At 31.4% G+C, this 26,999-nt stretch overlaps 1 protein-coding gene across 6 annotated transcripts in view; it reads left to right on the top strand.

The window, feature by feature from the left end:
• Positions 1–26,999, top strand: part of LOC103571472 (GPI ethanolamine phosphate transferase 3) — a 45,888-nt gene that overhangs the window by 3,360 nt on the left and 15,529 nt on the right. Inside the window, exon 3 of one of the 6 annotated variants that reach the window (XR_008403327.1) lies at positions 10,198–10,291. The exons of 3 other annotated variants lie outside the window; for them this stretch is intronic. Coding sequence is in view for 2 of the 3 variants with exons in the window: in XM_014442660.2 (XP_014298146.1) it covers positions 18,873–18,934 (62 nt within the window). In the remaining variant the exon portion in view is untranslated. Of the gene's footprint in view, positions 1–59; positions 245–10,197; positions 10,292–18,872; positions 19,965–26,999 lie in introns of those variants that run through there. 2 more of the 6 variants (XM_014442660.2, XM_014442661.2) reach the window with 2 other exon arrangements.

Raw genomic sequence — 26,999 nt, 5'->3', positions numbered from 1 at the left:
TCCTACTAGAAATTATTAGCTAAATTAATACTATTTTATTTCATATTCTTAATCATTAGTAATGATCTGAGTCCAGAACTTTGTGACCAACAATAGAAATCACAAAAAAAACCTCGCGAATCGCCCGATGTTAATATGGAACGATCATAAACAAATTCGCGTGTATAATAGACATAGTATGTGATTCGTTGTTAGTCACTGCAAAAAATAGACGTCAGATTAAAATTGTCAGCAAAGCATGTGCGCTAGATGATATTTATTGTTTTTACATTTCAAAAAAGTTGTGTGTGTTAAGTGTCCTTGAACTTACTATTAGAAGCAGTGTTGATATTTAAAAAAAAAAAATCTGAAAACGGTTGACTCTGTGGGCCAGCCACAAAACTTCCCGCTGTTTACGAGCTCCTTGAGCTAGAAAATAGCTAATGGATAATTTTGAGTACTTTTGTTTTTTGACGATATTGGTTGCTGACGATATCTTCTAAACTAACTAACAGATAACAATAAATTATGCAGTGATAAAAAGAAATCTTGAAGATCAAAATCTGGTATAATTTTTGAAACAATGAGTACATTGTATTATGAGGTTTCTAGGATAAATTGTTATGTTTGAAAATTTTCAACATCGATATCTCTCGAACAAATCAACCGATTTTAATGTCAAAAACAGCAATCGACGTGTTTTACCGAGTTCTAGACCTGATATAATTTTGAAATTAACCCGTTCAGTCTTTTTCAAGGTATTCGAAAAAAATCGTTTGTATAATTTCCTTCACCAGCGATATCTCTTGATCGAATCAACTGATTAATGCGGCTCTTAAATTAGATTTTGGGATCGATTGATTCAGTCTCCAAACTCTTGAGCCTGAAAACTCGATTTTCAAAATCGGAGTGAAAACAATAACTTCCCGAATTTTTTGATAATCTTCGATTTGGGGGGGGGGGAAGTTGAAAACTTTGTACCAGCGTTTACAGCAAGATCCATAGTTATCTAAAGACGTTGACAACTAGTGTACTGGTGACTAAGCTTAGGCAAGATTGCTATAAGACTGTTGAATGGGTTATTTTTATGGAACGTAGGTTTGACATTTGAAAGAAAATAACATCAGATTTATATGTCTCTATGATTTTTTATAGGTTTATATTAGAATAATTATATTGTTGTATTCAGGCCTATAAAAGTACTTGAATGATACGATGACTCTATGGCACGCTGCAAAGAAAATTTTTTTTTTTCTGGGAAATTATAATTTATTACCTTCCCGCTAAGAATGTTGAAAATTTAACCAGTTGCGGCCACGCCTTCAAATAATAACGTAACGGTCACATAAGGTCCAGCAGACCCTACTCAGAGAAACAGTCGCTATTTGCGTCATATTTGAGTTATTGATTTAAATCTTATGCCAAACTTTGATTTAACATTCCCTTTAAGTAATCCAATAGTTTTTTTTTTTTTTTTTAATATTGAAATAGTTAAAAAAAACAATAAGTAAAAAAAATAAAGTGCTATTTTACTCGGAGTACAATATATTTAAGAAAAAATTAGAACTTTAATGAATTTTAAAAAAACTATATTTATTTTGAAATTTAATCTTACGCATCTTGCTCAATCTTCTGAAATTAGAATGATTTGTTTATTAATAAAAAATAATATAAAGAGACGGTGTTGTGATTAGAAAAAATTATCTATTTTATTAATTACATTATGAAAAAGAATGACATTTTATCGGACTCTATAGAAACGTGGTCTGCTCCTGAACCATCTTCATTGACAGGCTCATTATTATCCTCCTCCATAAGACGGCTGACGATACTTTGAGACCAAAGATTATAAGGCATCTATGTTTATATATATTATAATCATTATTTACTGCAAAAAAAAAATTTTATTCGTGTATTTATAATTACGATATCAGTAACATATGTGCACAATAAAAAAAGCGGTGTGTGCTGGGGGTCAGACTATGATCGTCGGGCGTATTTTTTCCCGCTGAACACGAATCTGAAGTCAGAATTGGAGGTCAAACTGCAATTATTGAAGAAAAACCCAAAAAAAAAAAAATAAAAATCACAATATAGTGGTTTTTTCTGTATAACGATAATGTTCTTATAGCTTTCGTCGTTTTCTGGCCCTTTTGTCGTCAAATGACTTATGCAGTGGATTTCTGCTGTGCTTTTTTCCTCTTTTTTGAGTTTTCTGTTGTAGCATCCAAACAGTAATCTGCAAACATATTCACTCCCCACTGTCCCCGAAATCGCCGTTCAAATTCCTTCAGATCTCGGTGAAATCTTTCTCGTTGCTCTTCACTAAAGTTTCCGTTATTCTCCGGAAATTGGTCGAAATGGGAATCAAGAAAATGCATCTTCAAATTCATTAGGCAACCTGAACACTGAAAGTTTTTTATCATAGTTGCCACAATGTTTTTGTAATCAACATCCGTTGTATTACCTAAAAATGTTGTGCATACTTCCTTGAAACTTAACCATGATGCCTTTTCTTGGTCATTCATAGATAAAACAAACTCTGCATCATTGAATAACTTATGAATTTCCGGTCCATTGAAGATGGCTACTTTGATTTTGGCATTAGTTTTGAGCTTAAATATTGTACGCAAATATGTAAAACATTCTCCATCTTTATCAAGAGTTTTCACAAACTGTTCAATTAAGCCAAGATTTATATGAAGAGGAGAAATGGAAAATTTTGGCTGGATCAACTAGCGGTTTTTTTATAATATTATGTGATCCAATTGAAAATGAAGATCGCAAAGGCCATACTTTTTTTATGTAGTGATTTTTCCGATCCCTACTATCAAACATACACAAATAGCATGGATACTTTGTGAATCCAGATTGCTACCCAAGTATCATGGACAAAATTTTTTAATCACCACATACTTGCCATTCATGTTCTTCGTACTTTATGATAGCTTCGAAGTTTGAATACTCTTTTTTAAGGACAGTTGAGTGGGTCAAAGGTAAAGGAGGAAACTTGTTAGTGTTGTGGAGGACTGCCTTAAGACTCTGTTGAGATGAATCAATGAATAACTGCCAATCTTTAAGCTTATAGAAATTTGGTTTTAACGCATCAACAAGTCCTTTTACATCGGTGCGATAAAGTACAAAAAGTGCACAATCAAAGCAAAAGACATTGGGATTGTCAAAACATTCATGATCATCATACGTACTAGAAGTTCCAGCGAAATACACTTATTCAAAAAATTAAAGGAACAAGAAAATTTTATAAATTTATTAGTGAATTTTGGAAGGCTGTATTTTCGTGAAAAATTATCGTATCAAAAAAATAAAAAAAATCGGTCTGTCGGTTGACCCTGCGGGCCAGCCCCAAAACTTCCCGCTGTTTTCGACCTCAAAGAGCTCGAAAACATTAGTGTAGATATATTTTCGAGCTCTTCGAGCTAAAAAATGCTATCACATGCAATTGTTTTTTTACGATCTTTTCAAGCTCTAACAAGTTACCTGTTATGCTGAAGTTTGAAAATTTAAGAATCGAAAATCATCAATGAAGCGGTTTTTAAAATTTAGTTCCTGATTTTGTTCAGTAAAATAAGTATATTGAGGCAGAAATCAATGTCGGGGATCAAAATCAAGATTTAAATAAATTTTGACTCATGTCAGAAACAATAAAATATGAAATATCCGATAAAAATATTAAAAACTACGTTTTATCGATTTTTTTGTTGATAATATGATTTAAACTAAAAACCAAGTTCGATGACATTATATGATCGAAAGAAACCATAAAAAAGATGAGTTGGTATGATATCAGGCACATTTTAGTACGTTATATTCTGATTTATCCGGAAAAAATAACATAAAATGTTATTTTTTTAACTTTTCAACGCCGATATCTTTTGAACTAATCAATCGATTTTGATAGTTGACGTTGCAATCGGCGCGTTTTATTGAGTTCTAGAGCTGATTAAAATTTGAAATCGATCGCGTCAGTCGTTTCGAAAATATTTAGAAAAAACCGTTTTTCACCATTTCTTTCTCCCGCGATAACTCTCGAACGAATTATCTGATTTTGATGTTTGAGGTGGCAATCGACGCGTTTTATTGAGTTCTAGAGCTGATCAGATTTTGAAGTCGATCGTATAAGTCGTTTTTGAGAAATCAATAAAAAACTAAAAAATTTTTTTTTTTTTTTTCGTAATTCGCCAATATTTTCGAGTCTATTCGATCAAATAATCTGAAATTTTCAGGAAAGTTGACAGCCAACAAGCTCTTTCAATTGCCACCTCAACCATCCAAATCGATTCATTAGTTCAAAAGTTACAAAGAGTTTACACACACACACACACACACACACACACATTCGGACATCATTCTGAAAATAGTCAGAATAGCTTCCTAGGACCTCAAAACGTCGACATCTGATGAAAACTCGATTTTCGAAAATCGGGGTGAAAACAATAACTTCCCGAAATTTTTGAAAATCGTCGATTTTCTTAGCGGGAAGTTAAAAAGCAAATTGAAGCTTGAAATCTCTAGTTTGAAGATCCTCCAGCAGAACAATTTTTTGAGCCACGGTTTTTGCGGAATCATAAGAAATAGCACGAGACAAAATTTTTATAAATTTTTTGGCTTTGTTTTTTTGGTTTGTAGGGCAGGGAAAATTTTTTTAGGAAAATCAATTCATGGCTCATTTAGGAAATTTATTCCGCTATAATTTGATTTTCTTTGTTTCTTTGTACGACAATTTGCTGCTGACATATCAGCCTTCAAATGAAAAAGGATCTTTATGTCTTTGATTATCTATATCTCAGCAACTAATGGTCGCACAGTAATTTTAAGGACAGCTTTAGAAACTTGAATAAATCCATCACAAGCCTCATTTTTTATTAAAAAAAAATTTTTTTTTATCCTTAATATCAACTTGAAAAACCTACAAAAAAGGACTTTTTATGGTTTTTTAGTTAATCAATCGCTGCTATAAGGATATTGATGGAAATATTTCCAGGTGATTTTACAGCTTAATGTACCCCCAAAAGCCCATTTTTCAAATCGATCCATTAAACCGTTTATTCGGGCCGATTGCTCAAAGTTTTACAAAGCAATTAAAGGAACAAGTTTTGTAACTTAATTTGTGTAATCATTACTAAAATGAAAAAATTAATTTTGTTCGGATTTTCTTTTATTATTGCGTTAATTATCCAGTAAATGTAAGGTAGAGAGAAAAAAAATAACTTCCGAAAAATGAGATAAAACAAGAATTTTTTTACTTTTTTTTTTATATTTTACTCGGATTTTTTAACTTCCAACTAAGAAAATTGCAAATTTTCGGAAATTCGGGAAGTTATTGGTTTCGGTCCGATTTTCGAAAATCGAATTTTATAGAGATCTTGACGTTTTGAGGTTCTAGGAAGCTATTCTGACTAATTTCAAGACGATGTCTGAGTGTATGTATGTATGTTTCAACTCGTTTTTTTAAAGTTAAAAATTTTTTTTTTGAACAGAAGAAGTTCAAAGCTTTTATAGGGCATGAAATTTGCTACAGAACAGTTTTGGAGAGCCAAGTAAGTATGACCAATGATACTCGAGTTACAGAGCTTGAAAGGTTGGCCTTAATTATGATTGGCATAAAATCGCCTGAAATTCAGAATTCATTAGTTTGCGCAACAAATTTAAACAAAATTTTTGTATATAGTTCATACATGCCCATGTATGAACCATACATGGCTATATATGTCCGTATATAATTCATTAATTATGGGTATACATTTTTAAGGGTTTGCCCTGGCTTCCTTGTACCAGGAAGTTCGGACAGCCCTTCTGAAAATGCTTGTGTGGATATTGAGCACCGGGTTCGGAAATGCCTGATATAGCCGAGTACGCGGCTCGATTTAGAATAGGGAAAATTGGTTGAAATAATTAAAGAATAAATATAAATATAAATAAAATTATTTTATTACAATTAATTGTTTCTTTATTTAATATGAATAATTAAAGTTAGAAGTCTTTGGAAAAATATTTTATAAATTTAGCTACAGAAGCTTAACAGAATTCTACTGAGCATGCGCGACACTCTTTCATCAGGTGCCTGGTAATTTTTTACTCAGATACCCGCGATTCCAAACCTCAATTTTAATTAAATTTTATTGTTATAAATTAATCTTTTGAATTTTTACGACGGCTTTAAATTTAATTAAAAAATTCGTCATTGACGAGGAAAGTCCTGATGATGAGTAAATTTTAATAATTAAAGTTTCTGCATGCACAGCGATTAAATAGGTTAAATAAAATTAAATTAAATATAAATAAATAAAACTGATAAAAGACGATAAAATTACTTAGGAAATTACCCCACGTGTTTGACAAACTGAATGTTATAATTAAATTAACCTCTATACCAAGGAACTTACATCAACTTGTCCCAAGTGCTGAGCCATGGTTCAGGTTCTCCCTCTCGGACAATCACTGGACTGCAGGTAGAAAACGACGACCCAAAACTTCACCACGAGGAAAGAACGACTTAACAAAAGGCGTCTGCCTGGCAATGAAACTTATCAAGTGAAATAAAATTTACGAAAAAGAACTGCTGTTGACTGAGCGACTGCTCGACTCGGCTTTCAGGTTATGATTCATTCTTATCTGGCGTCTGGCGACGAGGTGTGCCTGATCTACCCCCTACCATCATGTCGCTAAATTAAAACACTTCCGACGCAAGGGCAGGTGCGCAAAATAAAAATGGCGCGAAATTGAATTTTTGCTGACCTGGCAGTCGAACACCAGGTCACTCCGTCACACATTATCATATATAATCATACATAACTATGTATGGCAATATATGCCCATGCATGATTCATATATAATCCATATATACCCATGTATGTACTATATACGGCTATGCATGGCCATATCTTTTTCATTTTCACGGGTAAACATATAGTTGAAATTATATTTAATATTTTAACAAATTCCCATTTTAAGAAATGTATATCATACACGGAAAAAACAATATAGTAATGGCAACTCTCTGGGATAGTGCTGAGTACTTTCTGTAAAAGAAAAATTTCAGACAGTACTGTATGCTATCTAGACTGTATCCACTACTGTCCGGGAAAGTACTCAACACTACAACTATGTCTGGCCAGATATGCTTCATACATGAACTATATATGGCGATATATGTTTAATTAATCACGGACATACATGGTTTTACATAGTCATATAAAACCATATATAGCCATATATGGCCTTAAATGATTCATACATGGCCATGTATGACTATATTAAAAAAGTTGGTATGCCCATGTATGGTCATATATGCTCCATGTATGACCATATATGGAGCATATATGAACTACATACGGCTATATATGTTTCGTTTTTCACAGGTAGAATTAAATTCCTTTACAATGTATTATACAAAAATTATATAAATCGTATATTTTTGTTCATATAGTAGAGACTCTCTTACTTTTCATTAAAATGATTTTTTTTTTTGGAAGACCATGTTTAATTTCCAAGAAAAATTATTCATGGAAACATTGACAATAAATATTGATGTCATGATGTAATACAGGATTTACTATGTTATCATCAAAAAAGTTACTTGTCACTCTGTTGAATAATAGAGATATACTCGTGCCTGAATTGCTTTTAAGTTTGAAATATAACAATCCTGAAATAAGTTTCTTACCAGGCACACTACAACCGGTGGGCGCGATCTTGTGACGAGCACCGAACTACTTCCGCTGCTGCTCTTTATAGCACCGGTGACTTCCCTATCCTACATATATGTATTAGGGTGTCTGTTATATACCGAATTAGCTTTTTATACTTGACCATGATAATATCAATGATTTATTTGTGATTCAAAAATACAAAAAAAAAAAAAAAGTTTATTCTAATGCCATTTAACCCTGTCTAAGTAATGATCCATTCCTATTTTAGTACTCGCTTAAATATAAGTGTACAGCAATGAGTAGTACGTACTTTTGTAGGAAATTTACCGCTCTTCAAAGAAGGTCTCTTATGTTTTTTTCTTGAATTTAACCATTTGAGAGATATTGAAGGTCAAAGTTTGATTTGTTTAAAAAAATTGGCGTGTTTTTTTGAAATTTTATTACTCTCTAACACATAGACATAAAATTAAGCGCTATGAACTTTCTTGTAGGAAATTTATCGCTCTTCAAAAAAAATTTCTTACACTTTTTTCGTAAATCCAACCATTTGTGACATCGAAGCTCAAAATTGATAGATTTAAAAAATTATATTTTTCGATATAGGAGAAGGATGTCACCGGTGCTACAGACAGCAGCAGCGGAAGTAACTTAGTGCTCGCCATAAGATCGCGCTCACCGGTTGTAGTGTCCCTGATAAGAAATTTTTTTCAGAACTCTGTTATATTCCAAACTTAGAAGCAATTATGGCCCAAGTACTCCTCTGTTATTCGACCGACAAGTACCATTTTTGATGGTAACATAGTATATCCTAAATTACATCATGGCATTCATATTTATTATCAATGTTTCCATGAATAATTTTTCTTTAAAATTGAACTTGCACTCACAAAAAAAATTATTTCAATAAAAAGTGTAAAGAGTCTCTACTATATGAACAAACATATACGATTTATATAATACATTGTAAAGGAATTTAATTATATATAATTATATAGAATTTTATGTAATTATATAGGACCCATAGGACACATAGGATGCATTATGTACGTCAAACAAACTGGGAAAAAATTACGGGACTTCAAATATCGACAAAAATTTAGTTTTCTCAGTGTTAAATTATTTTTTATTATTTTCCATTTTTACTCTATCAAAAAAATTTTTTTTTTCAAATTTTGACAAGAATGTTAATGTAGGAAATTTAATTTCCTACAAAAAGTATTTGATATCATATATACGTCAAATGAATGAAAAAAAAGTTACAGAGCTTTAAATGTCAACGAAAAATCAAGTTTAAAAAAAATTAATTTTTTAAACTTAAATGTGAACGAAAAGTGAACTTGATTTTTCGTTGACAATTAAAGCTCTAACTTTTTTTTCATTCATTTGACGTATATATGATGTCAAATACTTTTTGTAGGAAATTAAATTTCCTACAAAAATGTGCTTATCAAAATTCGAAAAAAAAACTTTTTTTCATAGAATAAAAATAAAAAATAACAAAAAATAACTTAACACTGAGGAAATTAAATCGTTGTCGATTTTCGAAGCCTTGTGACTTTTTCCCAGTTTGTTTGACGTACATAATGCATCAGCACTTTTTGTAGAAAATTTAATTTCTTACGAAATTAAACCAGGCGTAATTTAAAAAACAATTTTTTTTGTCTTAATAACGAAAAACTAAAATGCAAAATTTTCGTGTGTATTTCAAATGGGAAAGGGGACTCCCCTTTGTGATAGCTTAGTTTTAAAGATATCTGGCTTTCATCAGGTGCCCGATATTTTTACTCAATTACCCGCGATTCCAAACCTCAATTTTAATTTCATTTTCTTATTATAAATTAGTTTTTTTTTTTTTTGAATTGGTTATTAACAGCTTTAAAGTTAATTAAGAAATTCGTCAATGACGAGGAAACCCCTGACGATAAGTATTTTCTAATAATTAAAAGTTTCTGTAGGCACAGCGGTTAAATAAATTAAATATAAATAAATAAATTCTATAAAAGACGATAAAAGTAGTTTTGGAAATTACCCACGTGTTTGACAAATTTTATGTTATAAATGAATTTTAACCTTCACACCACCTTACATCAACTTGCCCCAAATGCTTAGCCATGGTTCAGGTTTCTCCTGGACTGCGGGAAAGACGACCAAAAAAATTCCACCAAAGAACTGACTTAATTAAAAGGCGTCTGCCTGACAATTAAACTGTATCAAATTTTAATTTGGAAACGATCGCTACTGTAGACTGAGCGACTGCTCGACTCGGCTTTCAGGTTACGATTCTTTTTTTCTGGCGTCTGGCGACGAGGTGTGCCTGATCTACCCCCTGCCGTTACGCTGCTGAATTAAACACTTCCGGCGCGAGGGCGGGTGTGCAAAATAAAAATGGCGCGGAATTTAATTTTTGCTGACCTGGCAGTCGAATACCAGGTCACCCCGTCACAGTATTAATCTTCGAGAATTCGAGAAGTGAAAAATAATCAATGAGAATAGTATTTTAAAGTTACGCTCAGGATAATGCTTAATAAATTCAATTTTTTTTGGACAGATAAATAAATAGAAATGATCGATAGTACATTTAATGAGCTTTGAATCAAACTACAGCGTCAATGTATGAAACATCCGGAAAGAATGTCAAAACAGTAAGTTTTCAAAATTTTTGTTTATGATATCATTTAAAGTAACAAAGCGATTGCAATACATTATGTAACGATCAGTGAAGACTATAAGAATAAAGGGCCAGTACATGTTTTGAAACGTGGGATGAATTACTTTATGCGTTATCTGCAGAAATTAAGAAATTTGTTGTTTGTTAAATTTTTTATCGTTGATATCTTTTGACCTAATCAACAGTTTTTGAAGTTTGACGCAGCATTAGATGTCGTTTGTCGCCTTTAACGCAAAAAAATTCTTGGAATCAATCAGTTTTGCAATTTTCGATTTTGTTAGAAAAAATTTTTTTTTTAAATTCGTTCGACAAAGATATCTCTTGCATGACTAATCCGATTTTAATGGTTAAAGCAGCATTTAATGCAGCTTTTTAATAAAATTTATTATTATTATTAATTATTATTATCATTATTATTATTTTACTAATAATTACAATTTTCTAATGATAAACATAATTTTTAGTATAATAACTATTAAAATTACATTATATCATGAAAGTCCTTTACTCCACCGTCCATCTTACGGTTTTTAATAAAATTTATTATTATTATTAATTATTATTATCATTATTATTATTTTACTAATAATTACAATTTTCTAATGATAAACATAATTTTTAGTATAATAACTATTAAAATTACATTATATCATGAAAGTCCTTTACTCCACCGTCCATCTTACGGTTTTTAATAAAATTTATTATTATTATTAATATTTTTAGTCAGATCTTAGCGGGAATAGAAAAAATCCTTTTTCTGATTTCTTAACAAGTTTTTCTTTTCTTACCAACAACATAGTTACTTTATTTGCAGCCTTTAAATTATCATACATATTTTTTACAGTGTCTACTAATGGCATACACTATAACTTTTGTGTACCTGAATCCGCTTGTGATCGTCATATATTAAAATCGGGTTATTTGCGTGATTTTTTTTTATTGCTTTTTTTGGTCACAAAGTTTCTGACCCTGAAAATTATTTTTAGATTTTTTTCATAATTGAATATTAATAGTATATTAGTTATAAATAATACTATTAATAGCATCATACATTTTGTAGCCTAGGCAAATAATATCAATTTAAAGTGGCATAATACTTTTTGTTGTTAAATGTATGCAATAGTTGATATAATTAATCCACAAAGAAAAAAGTGCCACCCGACCACACTCGAAATAGAAAGGTTTATTTTTTATTTCAGTCAATCTATGAATTTAATTTTTAGGTAGATTTCATAAAGATATTTACATATTGCACTTTGTCCCTAGTAACACGAGTTTGAGCAACATTCTGGATTAAGTATCTTGAGCGAGACTCCTAGCTGCTAGTGTCATTTTCTACTTATATATCTTTCGTAAGATCGTGTATCAAGGAACCCGTGTCCAGATTTGTGTATGTCTTGCTCATGGTATCGTACGCAAGAATATTAAAGATATCTTGAACACAGTGCAATGAAAAAGTGGCTGACGCATTTCTTGCACCAATAACTCACAGTAGGTACTTACGCATGGCTTGCTCAAGATCTGCTCAAAGCTCAAGGTCAGTTTTGAGCCTTGAATAGATCTTAAGCAAGTTATGCAGTAGTTTCCATTATAGTATCCCTCTAGAATTGAGTTATAATCTGGCACGAATTTTTTGTGTAAGACTTGCACTAGGTTTGCAATTTGTATCTGGTTACAAGTATCTGGCAGATACGTAGAAAGCGATACTAGCACTTATCGACTTTGAGAGCAGACTTACTCAAGAATAAAAAAAAATTACTGTATGGGGTATTCTACCACAGAAATTAAATTTCAAATAAATTTCTCGGTATCATTTAAATAATGACACCGGCACACAAAAAAAAGTGGTTTATACATTCGACTAGACTTACCTAGGGTTATGTGTTTCGATGCACTGAATTCTAATTTGTGGTCAGTTTGGTCCGTACACCCCCAAAATTCTGAGTAAATCGCAAAAAAATGAAGTTATACAAGCGAAACAATTATTTTCGACCTAAATCAAGTATATTCTTCATGTGTTTTGATACGCTAAATCCAAATATGGAGGTTATTTAGCTCATTAAGCTTCCAAAATGAAAGTAAATTGCAAAAAACCGCTGAAATTGGCTAAAAATCACGAATAAATACAGTTATGCAAGCGAAAAAATTCTTTTTGTCATATCAACCGCGAAAGTTAGTTTTCGAGCAACATGCAGAGGGCGCGAACTATACGATTTCTGACAATCTATAGTTTAGTTAACTTTCCTCGAACTTGTATCGAAAAGTAACTTCTCTCTCTCTCTCTATCTGTCTCTACATTCCTACACGACTTGAAAATCTTAGCGACAGTCGAATTTTGTAAGCGACTTCAACATATCCGTACATTTAATCCGTCTCCATTTAATCTTATGTAACAAGCTTTGTTTTAACTCAAGAAATTTTCAATTCTTGTGCTTTTAAATTAAATATACAGTAGTTAAACATTTTTTATTGTTCCTCTCTCAAATTCAATTTCCGCCGTTGATATAACAAAAAATTTTGTTCGATAGTTTATGCTCAAAGATAGAAACCCTGACAGACTTGAAGTGCAGACACGCGTTTGAGACTATGGATATATTCTCATAAAAACCTCGTACTATAACCGGTCTAGATAAGAAAGCGCCCATAGTCTCAAAATCGTGACGTCACTTTAAGCCGTCAGAATCCCTACCGTTCCGCATATGTATCGAAAATAACTATTTCGTTTTCTCTTTTCTCTTGGTATTTATCTTTTGAGCGTCCAGCAAAAATATGCCATCTTGTTGACGTTCGAATTTCCTCGATACCTACTCTCTATTTAACTTATGTCTCGATGAAATCGTTATCCTCGTTCTTCACTGTAGTCTTCAAGATTTTCAAGACAATGATCAAGGTGGGAATGTAGAATGTGCAATTTGATATTCATCAAACAACCCAAACATTGGTAATTTTTCAGGAACTCTTTAACTAAAGTCTTGTAATTCTCACTTTTATTATTTCCCAAAAAGCTTTGTGAAACATTTTAAAAACTAACCCAAGCTGCCTTTTCGCTGTCGTTCATGTTTTCAAGGAACTTTGCGTCTCCAAATAAAGTCCGAATTTGGGGTCCGTCGAAAATTCCCTCTTTTAACTTTGCATCTCTTATCGTTGGAAACTTTTCTCTTAAGTACTGGAAACAATCGCCATCTTTGTCCAAAGATTTCACATACTGTTTTTTAAGACCCAGCTTAATATGCAGTGGTGGTAGCAAATATTTAGGAGGATTAATCAACGGTGTTCGTATAATATTGTGAGTACCAGTATTAAATTTTGCTCTTGTTGGCCAATCTTGCTCTTTTTAAAATAGTGATTTCTTCTGTCCCTACTATCCCACAAACACAAAAAGCAAGGATATTTTGTAAATCCTGATTGTTGACCTAAAAGTAGGATTGCGATTTTTAGATCTCAACGGACTTTCCATTTATGTTCTGAATACTTTATTTTATCCAATACAATCTGTAAATTTTCGCAAGTCTCTTTTAGTTCAGTAGGATGAACTATCCCTGATTAAACAAAACGATTTGTGACGATTAATAACGATTAAAAATTGAATCACCATTAATCGTCTTTAATCGTCATATTCGTCATGTATTTTCAGATTTAGTCGTCCCAAATCGTCCAAAGATGATTTATCATTTTACGATTAAAAACGATAAATGACGATTAAAATTTCAAATCGTCATGAATCGTCTCTAATCTTCATTCGGAACCAGAAATTTCAATATTATTTTACGATTAAAGACGATTCGTGACGATTTGAAATTTTTAATCGTCATGAATTATCTTTAATCGTAAAATAATATTGCAATTTCTGGTTCCGAATGAAGATTAAAGACGATTCATGACGATTTGAAACGATTAAAATGTAATCATTTTTAATCATATTTAATCATCAATTGACAATCCGTGACGATTCCAAACGATTCACAATTTAATCTTTTTTAATCCTCTTGAATTGTCATTCCTTATTAAAAGGAGCGATTTTAAACGATTTGAAATAAAAAATTTTTAATGGGGCATTTCACGCCAAATCGGACGGTTTTAGAAATTTTAATTTTTAATTTCCATCATATTTTTTTAATATTTTGTAGTACTCTTCAAAAAACTCATCCTTCTAAATTTTGAGATTTTTTTTATCATTGGTTCAAAAGATCTGGAATTTTCAAAAAAACTGCTCTTTTCATGGTTTTTTGCTTAGAACTTTTTGAAAAATGGTTGAAATGAAAAAACTCAAACAATAAAAAAGTTTCGTTTTTCCATGTACTTTTAGACCAAAAAATACGAATAATTTTCTAGAAAAATTTTTCCACGTTATTTTCGAGTTTTAAAACTTTAAAGTCGTTTTTTGAAAACCATGCATTTTTTGATTTTCCTGAAAATCTGTGATAACAAACTACTATCTATTCCACAACTTTTTAGGTGGTTCTGGTCGTGGGACCTCCGTGGCTACTATTTTCTTTTTTGATTTTTGAAAATTAAAAAAATTTTTTTTCTCATATTAAAAAACAATTGATTGTTATTATTGGCATTATTAAATAAAAATTTATTTGTTAATAACAAATTGTTTGATTAAAAAACCAATAATAAATGAATAAAAAGTTTTCTTTTTCTAATATAAGAGAACATGATAAATGATGATTTAAAAAAAAATGATGGTTCCTCAATATTAATATTGAGTAGAAAACAAAATTATTAATCAGCAGATGCGCTGTTTAGCCATAAAAAAATTTTTTTAAAAATCGATTTTTTTCTTGAAAATCGTTATTTTCATTAATCATTTTTCCCCCAAGAAAAAATTTTATAAATCTTATTAACAATGCATCTATTTATAACAATTATTCAAACAATGCAAGTAAAAATTTTTTTTAAATTATTGTTATGTAGCTTTTAGCAATAAAAAAACAAAATCAAACAATTAAATTTTCTTGATTGCTCCCTCGCGGTTTTGGAAATACCGAAATAATACCGGAATTGTACGGTATAAATATCGCATAAATATGGTATTACTCGAGTTATTTTGGCCAGTTTTTTTGCCGTATTATTACCAAAAATTTACGAAATAAATTCAGAATATTTACGGCAATAAATCAGAAAAAATACGGTATTTTCACAGCATTAAAACCATAATCATACAGCATATTTATAGTATATTTTCGGCATTTTTGCAGCATCTAACTGTTCTACCCAGAAAAAAATTTATATATAATTGTATAAAATTTTATGTAGTTATATGTAATTTTATATAATTATATAACCTTATAAAGTTATATGCAATAACTGTCATGAAAAAAAAAACAAAAAAAAAAAACTCCCGTCTATTCGTGGACTCGATCCCGAGACCTAATTATTCAAAGTCTGATCTGGTAGCCATTGTGCCAAATCACTTACTCGAAAGATGTTAGTAATTTTATTTAGATGAATACAAACGAACTTTAGAAAATTGAAAACATCAATTTTCACAGATAGTTATTTTCACTTACATTTTTTTGTTTGAGTAAGAATTGTGTGAACCAATAAAATAAAATAAAAAATATTACATTTTGCACATTTTCGATGATGTTAAATGCAGAAGCGAACAAAAAATAAAACCATATTTTTTACAATTTTCTATTTCATCAGCGTAAATCTGGCAAAATTGCAGGATACTGACAGTATTATTATCACAAAAACAACGATTTCATTATTATAACATTATCGTATGATAGTTTTTATACAGCATTTTATTGGTAAATGTTTGGCATTTTTACAGTTTTTTTACAGCATTTTTTTGGTAAAAGTTCGGTATTGTATAGTAATATTACTGTAGTAATCTGGTAACTCTACAGCATAAGTACAGAAAGTATATGGCATAACTACAGGAAAAAAACTGGCCAATATAACCATATTAATACCAAATTATTACGGTCAATTTACGGCATGTGCATCAATGCCGAAAATTTACGGCATTTTTACGGCATTCTCAAAACCGCGAGGGCTTCATTTACGTTTATTTTTCAATGCTTTAGATTGTTAATAAAGAAGTATACTTCTTTCTATAGAAAATAAAAGTTTTTTAATTTTTCTAACGCTGATCTTTTCTAAACCCTTTCAAGAATAGTTCCAAGAAGTAAAAAAAAAAACGGGATTTTTAGTTTAGAAATAATTAGTTTTTATGTAAACTTTCAACAAGAAAAAATTAACTAAGCAACAAACGCATAGTTAATTAAAAAATTGGGGTAGAAAGTTTTTTTTCTGTAGATTACTATTGATTCATGTGTTTAGAGAGTAGCAAATTTTTTTTATTTCTTAATATTTATATTTCATCGACTCTGGGCCTATTCTGAAAACACTCTGATTTCATTCTGCACTCATTTTGAGCCCATTTTGAAAACACTTTGATTCCATTTTGGACTTACTTTGGGTCCATTCTGAAAACACTTTGATTTACTCTGTATCAACTCTGAAATCACCTTGGCTTCACTCTGGAAAAAAGGCACAAAACCATACTGGAAACATACTGGATTTAGAATGTTTACATTCTGACTATGATTTCAGAGTTTTTCCAGAGTGGGTTGAAGGTCGCAAGGGTAAATTTTGTTTGCTAAAAAATACGTTTTTAAAAGTAAACAAATTTAACGAGCTATTTGAAAAATATTTTGATTGCGTAGAATTCTACGAAAATACTGAAAAATAATGTAAAAAATAATATATAATGACAAAAATAGCAATCAATGATTTTTAATAAGAAAAAAAAAATTTTTTTAATTTTCAAAAATCAAAAAAAAAAAAAAAAATAGTAGCCACGGAAGTCCTATAACCGGAACCACCTGAAAAATTGTGGAATAGACAGTAGTTTGTTGACACAAATTTTCAGAAAAATTAAAATATGCATGATTTTCAGAAAACGACTTTAAAGTTTTAAAACTTGAAAATAACGCGGAAAAATTTTTCCGAAAAATTATTGGTATTTTTTTTCTGAAAGTACACGGAAAAACGAAACTTTTTTTATTCTTTGAGTTTTTTGATTTAAACCATTTTTCAAAAAACTATAAACAAAAAACCATGAAAAACGCGGTTTGAAAATTCCATATCTCTTAAACCAATTACCAAAAAAAATCTTAAAATTTAGGAGGATGAGTTTTTTGATGAGTACTAAGAAATATAAAAAAATGACGGAAATTAAAAACTAAAATTTTAAATACCGTCCGATTTGGCGTGGAATGCCCCAAATACTTTTTAATGCTTTTGAATACTTTGAATACTTTTAAATCACCCTTTTTATGGGCATTTAACATTGCAAATCATTTTAAATCGCTTCTTTTAATAAGGGCAATTGACGATTCACGACGATTTAATACGATTAAAAATCTAATCATTTTTAATCTTCTTTAATCATCAATTGATGATTCGTGACGATTTAAAACGATTCAAAATTTAATCGCTTTTAATCATTAATTGACGATTTATGACGATTTAAAACGATTAAAGCATTTTCAATCGTCACTATTCGTTTTGGTTAATCAGGGATTGGAATCGGCGTATATGTGTTTCCGTCATGAAGCAATACAGCTTTAAAACTTTTTGTCGATGAATCAATAAAGAGTCTCCACTCGAGTGATCATCATCTGTATATGTATTCAGTTTTAATTCTTCAACCAAATCTTTGGTTATCCTCAACTTCTCTTCCCTATATCGATAAAAGTAAGCTGATACTCCTTTAGCCAACAATTTTTTAACTTCCCGTTAAGAAAATTTTAAATTTTCAAAAATTCGGAAAATTATTGTTTTTACCCCATTTTTCGAAAATCGTATTTTGATCAGATGTTGACGTTTTGGTGTCCTAAGAAGCTATTCTGACTATTTTCAGAATGATGTCTGTGTTCGTGTCCGCGCGCGCGCGTGTGTTTGTGTGTATGTGAACCTTTCATAATTTTTAAACCAATTAACCAATTAAAATCGTTCTTGCGGTAATCGAAAGAGGTTGTTGGCCGTCAACTTTCTTGAAAATTTCAGATCGTTTGATCAAGTAAACTCTAGAAAAAATTTTCTTTTTTTTTTTTAAATTGATCAAAAACAATTCTAACGATCGATTCCAATATCTAATCAGCTCTAGAAGTTGATAAGACGCGTCGATTGCCGCTTCAACCATCTCAATCGCTTAATTCGTTCGAGATATGTCGTCGAAGAAAGAAATGGTAAATAAAATGGTTTTTCGCGAATGTCTTTGAAACGACTACACTAATCATTTCCAAAATCTAGTTAGCTTGAAAACTCAATAAAACGCGCTGACATCTACATTGAACTTCAAAATCCGTCAATTAGTTTAAAAGATATCGACGACAAAGAGTTGAAAAAGTAACATTTCATGTCATTTTCCCCGGATAAATCAGGATGTAATGTACTATAATGTATTTGAGTTCGAAAGCTCGTAAGAAATCATTGGCATCCAAGAGTATTCTCGAGCTCAAGAAGCTTGAAAACAGCGAGAAGTTGTGGGGCTGGCCCGCAGGGCCAACTGATGCCCAAATTTTTGTTTTCAGTGTTGCTGCAAGATATTCAGATCCATTTTTGGGTAATCCTAAGTCTCACACAAGATCATTGAGTTCTTCTCGGCTAAATATTTCAGGATCATTTGTTTTATCGTCTGGCAAGTACTCTTCATCCTCGGAACTTTCTTCTTCGAAGGCCTCGTCAAGTTGCATTTCTTCTTCTTCTACATCCATCTCTTCAGCAGTTACAATTTTATCCACGGCCATGGTTTTCTTTGGCTTAACAGCTGATGAAAGATTGGCGTATTGTATTTGTAGTGTTCCTAGTATTCGAGGAAAAACCGGTAATATCAGTCATACAAAAGTAACAATTGTCTGGATTTGTTGGTAAAGACCATATCATTGGTATTATGATCGGGTTATCATAATGTTACATCGACCACAAACAGTATGTGGAACCTATGCCGAATCCCAATTAGTAATTTGGATACCAAAACATTCTTCATAAATTTCTTTTAATTTACCCGAAAACTGTGATATTTTGCCAATTGATATTCCCCACAAACGTAACAAAAAAAGTCAGGAGATTTATTACATAGATGAGAGTTACTTGTAACAGTATACTCTCCAAAAGCCAAGTTATCCACTAATGAAGAGCTGCAGTCGCTTGATGTTGACGCCCGCGAGCCTAATTTCTCACACTAACCAGGCGCCGATACTGGATTTCCGGATCTCTGCATCGTAGAATACTTATCACTTGTACCTGCCATGACGCCACACATACCGTTAACCCAGGGACTCTCCCAGATGGTTCTGTTAGCCACTGCCACCACGGGGAGGTGCCCTGGTTACAGGCCAAGCTATCAAGTCTCCTTCAGGAGACTGAAAATCTTGAAGACTACAGTGAAGTACAAGAGGAAGTATTTCATCAAGGCATTAGTGAAATGGAGACTAGGTATCAAGGAAATTAAAATGTCAAGATGATGGCAAATTTTTGCTAGACGCTCAAAAGAGAAATACCAAGAAAAAAGAGAAAACGAAAAATATTTTTTTTAAAAACTTATCTAAAAATTTCTAATTTTTATTTTTATATACTATATAATTTATTTTTTTAAGCTTTACTAAATTATAAAATTTTCCATGTACTCGGTGTTTTAATTTATTATATATTTAATTAAATAAATTTTATAAATTCATTATCATGACTTTAAATTTTAATTTTAACATAAAATCATCAATACAAGAATAATTTTCAAATGTATCAAGAAAAAAATTTTAAACACAAAACTAACGTAAATTTTACTTATATTAAAAAAAGTTTTGTTTTACTTGAGCTACAATTGAATATATGTTGTATGGTACACAAGAACACATTATATTATTACACTAAAACTTTTTTATTCATAATGAGTACAGAAAAAAAATTGTCAGATCATTCATAATGACTATCGGAATCACTTGTGTCATTGTTTTCATCAAGTCGTATAATTATAGGTTCAATTTCGCTGTTCATCTCCGAACGTTTTTTTTTTTTACTTTTCTTCTTCCTCTCCAGCAAGTTCAATGCATTTAGGCCATAGCGTAGGAGGAATATTGTCCATGGCATTTTTACATAACTGTAATACGTCATTTACTTTGAATGTTGAATTATTTGTAGCTACCTTATTTTTGACAAACGCCCAAATAAGTTTAATGGAATTGTACTCGCAATGAGCAACAGGTAACCATAACAATTCAACTTCTTTACCGCGTTTTTCCTTTGCTATTTTTTCAAGTAAATATCGTGGTGGATGACGATAAGGCTTTGATAATTCCAACAATTCATTTTTTGTTAAATTGGCAAACTCGTCAACGCCTTCAGGTAATGGTACGGGATAATCATTAAGCCATTCAATGATGTCGTTTTTTCACCACCCTGTAGTTGGATTTCGAAATTGAGGGTCAAGCATTTTGTGATATGGTGTCTGATCTAAAACAATAACAGAATTAATTCCAAACCATACTCCGAGGATTTAGGATCATAAATAAGTTGATGTTTAATTACTATTTAGCGCAATGTTTCAGAATTTATTATTCCTTTTTACAGGCGTCTGTGGAAACAATACAAATAAAAGTAAACAAAACAACACATTTGATTTTAACAGTTCAATAACACATACAATAGATATATCACGTATCAACCATGTCAAAATCTAGTGCTTGCTTTGTCGTGCCCATACATGAAGCTGAAGCTGGTGGCCTCAATAAGCAGCGGTCAGCAAAAAATCAGGGACGTAAACATATAAAGAGCGCCTCGTGCTTATAAAAAAAAACTGCTCATTATATCAAATATCGACTGATATCTGATATAATAAGCAAGTAACTCTCTTAGTGAAATATGCTGACAAGACATTAAGGCCTGAACTGACTTGAAATCAGTGGTTTGTGTCCAACAAAAAAAAAAATTATTTTCCACCGGTCAATCATTTTTGCTAAGCCCAGAGTTATTCATCGTAACGGTTTTTGAGAAACCCTAAGTGCCTGGCGAGACTTTTGGGCTCGATATGACCAGAAGTCAAAAATATTGTTAATTCTTACGTAATTGTGAACAAAAGTGTGCAGTGTCATCAAATCCGTCAATTTGTTCGTTTTTAATATGAATTTCAAAATTAAGTAAAGAATACCCCTTGAGTAAAGTTTCTAATATTTCATTTCACATTTCTTTCCTTTTTATTGTGAAATTATCGTCCGGTTCTCCATGAAGTAAAATTTCTAAAATGTTTTGTCGGGTATACGCTTGTACGTCAGCATTTTTAAAGTGTACATTGAGCTCATTGCAGATTACGTATGCAAAAACACATACATATACCCCATAACTTACACCATCTTCCTGTTGTGGTAAATCGGTTGGTTTGTAAAATGTCCACAAATTTATATCATAATTTATTTTCGACAATTCAGCTATTGCCTGAACAAGCGGTACTACACGTTAAAAAATTGATTTTACTTCATCGTTTGAACTACCATTCGATTTGGTATTTCTGTAGTCAATTCTTCTCATGGAATCGAAGTACATCATGGTTTTGCGAGGGAAATCTACAGTTAATAACGTCCAGTGCGTACTAAAACGAACGTTCAAGGGCAACAGCCAGCAGTTATAATCTAAAAGCTTGTTTTTCTGTATCCAACTTAAAAATCCTTTACTAATTTTACCGTCCAATAAATTTTGAGTGAGCAGTTTCCAAAAGAATAATTTTTCTATCCTTTGATACAGCATTGCCAACTTGCATTGTTAAAAATACGTTGATAATGTTGTCATCTAACCAATTATGATTTCTTAAAGTTTTCAAGTTTTTTTGGTTAAGTGGTAAGCCTTTAATTTTCTTTGTAAATTTGATACCAGATGCTTTAACGTTACTTTTCTGTTTAAAAATAAGACATTCACCCGGCTTCATAACGTTGATCTTCTCTGGAGTTGACTCTTCAACTTTTTCACTCTTCAGTTTAACTTCTTCATGGTCAACTTCAATTTTTAATTTCCTACCACCTTCAATTTTCAATTCTCTGACAACTTCACTATCAACTTCAATTTTAATTCCTTCACTTTCTAATTATTTCTCTTTGATAAATTTTAATTGAACAAGGGGTTAAATTTTTTTTTGGCTTTCCTATTCAACCAAAGTCCATGGGCTTTCAAGCCCTGTCGTCGTTGAAATGACGCAGTATTTTTAAACTTGAATTTTTTATTTAATCGCTTAACCGCCCTCTTACGGGGAATTGATTTCTTTTCTCCTTCCGTTTTTAATAAGAGAGTTCTTTCTTTAATCCTTACATCCAAGAGTTCAGCTTTCCGTTAAATTAATCACGGAAGTGGTATATTTATTTTCATTATCATTTAAATTACATTTGATAATTCTATGTCAGTTTTCTAGTGAACTTGTACAATCTTTTAGTATTCCAAATATTTTTATAACTTCGGCAGACCAGACGGGATAGTAGAGAAACCGTTCTTTTATAATATATTGCACAATTTCGGGAAATAATGCTGCTCCTGTTTTAAAATTTTCCTTGCATTGGTGTTTTATTGTAGTCAGGATCATTTAATGAAGTTTCACAATTATCTCCAATAAAAATATTTTTCATCTTGTGGATCCTTAAATCGGTGTAAGAGAAATTTTTAAACTTTGTTTTTTTCAATAGATCATAAAAGTACGCAAATTGAGAGTGAATTCGGTACAAATAAGAAAATTATTAATATATACCCTAGTAACACATGATTAACCAAGATTCTGATGCTAGTGCCTTGAGCAAAACCCCTAGTCACTAGTATCTTCTTCTTCGTGTGGGTCTCGCGCAAGATCATGCCGCAAGAAATCGTCATAAAAACTTGTGCATGACTTGCTCAAGATCTGCTCAAGGCTCGAGGTCAATTGTAGGCCTTGAGCAGATCTCGAGCGAGCAATGGGCCACTATTTCGAACTATAGTCTTCCTTCAGAATTGAGTTATAATCTGGACCGAATTTCTTGTGCAAGGCTTGTACTGGACTTGCTATTGAAATCTAACCACAAGTATCTGCAGTAAGACACATATGTAGGAAAAGGCACTAAGATCCATCGAACTGGAGACCAGGCTTGCTCAAGCCTTGAACAAGATCGTTATGTGATAAATAGGTGAAAAATGTTATTATGACATATTTTTAAAGAACTACCCGTTTGATATATGAGTGCTAACTCTAGTACAGAAACATGGTCGGCTCGCGCTGTTCATGTACACGCACACATTTGTCTTTGAACTTATACTTAGCATGAGACACTACCGTATTTCCAAATACGATAAATTTAGCCTGTGCTACGGTAAATCTATTGTAACATCCAGTCCTTTTATTTCACACAAGATTGTTCGTTTACGGAAAAAAAAACGTTAAAACCATTGTGAAATATAGTAAATTCGACGTAAAAAACCATAGATACAAAATGTACAGCGATGTAAAAATCCGTAAAATACAATAAATTCACCGCTAAATATGGTATATCTACCATGAAACAGTTGGGAAATTCAGTGTAAAATATAAAAAAAAACTATCATAGGACAACAGGTAAATCCACTGTAGAATATGGCTAATCCGCTGTAGAACTGCAGGAAATCAAACGTAAACTACGGTAAATCCACCGTAAAGCAAGTTACAGCCTCCGTAAAATTTCAATAATTTCACAGTGTTACGAGTGAAAAATCCATCGTAATACAATTACAATTAACCACAGAACAACGCGGAATCTTTTGTAAAATTTGATGAAACGACCGTAATTTACGGTAGACATTTACAGTGAAATACAGTAAGTTCACCGTAAAATACGACAAATCCTTCGTAAATTACGGCAAATCCACCGTAATTTGTGGTAAATCGGTATTTTACGGTGGATTACCGGAATTCACCTATTTGTCAGTAATTTACCGTAAATTGGGTCCGTTAGAGAATTAAACTAAAAGAAAATTAATGTAAAATTACAGAAAAAAAACTGATTAAAGTTCGTGAATCGTTTGGAAAGCTGGAAAAATTTTTATGTGTAACATCTTAGCCTTTGCTGAAGGCAGTATTTTTGTGTTAATGAAGTAAAAAATAGCGTGGACTATTTAATTTACTAAAATATGATTCCTCGGTTCAGCTTACAGTTGGCGTATGTGCTTCAGCGTATTAGAGAAAGAGAAAAAAAAAGCGAAAAAAAGAAAGAAGATACAGTTATCAACTGTGTTTCTATAAATATGTGCACTGAAATAAATATTTATAATATGAATTAAATAATTATGATATGTGTCTTGAATTAAAATAAATGTTGTATTATTATTTGAATCTATCTGTAAAATTTAGTTAGATAAGGTTAATATTGATAAATAATATCTATAATTGAAATTAATCTTTCAAAAGTTTTTTTTTTTTAACGTTAAAAATGAATATTAAATAACTTATTTTATTGTTATTATTCTTTAATTTTATCATCATTGAATTTATTTATTAATTATTAAAACAAATATCACAATTTTACAAATATTTTGAAATATTTACAATATTTAAAAATATTGCGAAATTGATGGTCAACAATATTTAATAAACTTGGTCTTCAATTCCGGGTTACCATTTGAAATAGTAGAAGTAATCGAAATCTTAGCACAATTTATCATTTATTTTTTTCCGTTTATACTCGGGTTAAGAATTTAAATTTATCAATCGAAAAAATATTAACTTGAATCCAGAATATAAATTTTAATAAAAAATCTATTCTCGAACTGTAAAATTGAGCGAATGCGCAAAAAGATTCTGGTATAGGTGTGGTTGATTCAATAATTAAAATTAACACAAAAATTGCAGATTATAAATTAGCTGTTTTATTGACAATATGTACACTGAAAAAACTGTGAAAAAAAAATATACTTAATAGCGAATGCGACTTTGTATTATACGCGATAGCGAATGCAAACTATATAAAAATCACGTATAAAAACTCGACACGTGGTCGCCCTCCCTGCTTAAAAAATCCGATAGATTCTCATAAAAAAATTTTTATGAGAATGAATCAGCAAAGTGTCCCATTGAAATATAATAGTCCATATTGGAACCTATGAGAATATATTCGAATCCGAGCATAATCCGATAAAAACTTACCAAATCCTTGAACTTACGTCTCATTCATTCTTATTTAAAGTTTGTTGTACATGTTCACATTTTTATCGGAATGAATAGGAATGGGTCATACTTACATTTCGTAAGAGAATCAATTGGAAATGTACACGTCTTGTTTCTTGTTGTTATATGAGAATGAATGGGGAAATAATTTTATTATTTTTACGTAAATTTTCAGGCGATATTCTTATGGGAATCTATAAGAAAATAATTTGCAATGCGTCAATTTCTTATAAGATTCTATGGGTACAAGTTTATACCACTCTTACCGCTGTATGAGAATGAATGGGAAAATAATTTTATTATTTTTAAGTAAATTTGTAGGCGACATTTTTATGGGAATCTATAAGAAAATAATTTGCAATGCGTCAATTTCTTATAAGATTCTATGGGTACAAGTTTATACCACTCTTACCTCTGTATGAGAATGAATGGGAAAATAATTTTATTATTTTCTCATAGATTCCTGTTGTTAATGACAAAATGATTTCCTCATACATTCTCATACGAACAATAATTTTGTAAATTTTATTATTTTCTTATAGAATCCCACCATTACTGATGAAATTGTTTCCTCATATGTTCTTATTGAGACGGAATTCTTATAGATTCCTATAAATCTCGTGAATGTTTTACCTCATCCAACCTTATAAAAACTCACTTTTCATAAATATTTTTATTTTCCGATAAATTCTTATAAAGAATTTCTTATCAGAATCTATGAGAAAATAACTTTTTTAAATAACTCCCATTCAATCTCATAAAATTCAGTGAGTTCTATGAGAAGACGTCTCCCGCTTCCTATAGAACTTATTCATTCTCATAAAATTTCTATGAGAATTTATAAGAAGCTATCGGATCTTATGAGATTTTTTAAGGAGGGCGGTAGCGATTCAGAACGTGTTAATTAATTGATAAGTAATTAGACGCGAGCAACAATCAATATATACTCAACAATTAGTAGCCTTGATATACTAGCTAATTATTGAGGATATTTTAGCGTAAGTTAAGTGGAATTATCACACAAGAATAATTATAACAAAGCAAAGCAGTATGAAAATACGTGGTAGCACGTTATACTTTCTAAAGTAGGATGGAAGGCCCGACGTGTAGAGATTGAACTCTAGAAGCGAAAAGACATGGAATGGCGGCGTCTTCTTCCTTCGTTGCCGCTCGGTGGTGACGTGAACAGCATGGCTGTCCCAGCGAATTTTCCCATTGGCTTAAAAGCGTGCCAACAGGATGTAGTTAGCCGCCAATTTTCTTGATTGGTCGGCTAGTAGAGGGGCTTTCATGCCGACTTGACACGGCCATGAGCTAGAAATTGTATGTACCGGACCCAAATAGCGAGTGACCCGGCATTATTCTGACCTTGAAGTCAGTAGTGAGTTTGGCAGCTCCCGGACGTAGTGAAAGTACACGAAGCTTTTCAAAATGATTGAGCTCGTGACTAAACACGAACCAAACAAAATTTTTTTTTCACAGTGATATTCTTGGTGTAAATAAATTCTTTTTGATTAGA

The sequence above is a fragment of the Microplitis demolitor genome, chromosome 2 (assembly GCF_026212275.2).
Source record: "Microplitis demolitor isolate Queensland-Clemson2020A chromosome 2, iyMicDemo2.1a, whole genome shotgun sequence".
Taxonomy (NCBI): Eukaryota; Metazoa; Arthropoda; class Insecta; order Hymenoptera; family Braconidae; genus Microplitis; species Microplitis demolitor.
Note: the sequence above shows the minus strand (reverse complement) of the source record. Positions and strands in the feature narration are given on the sequence as shown.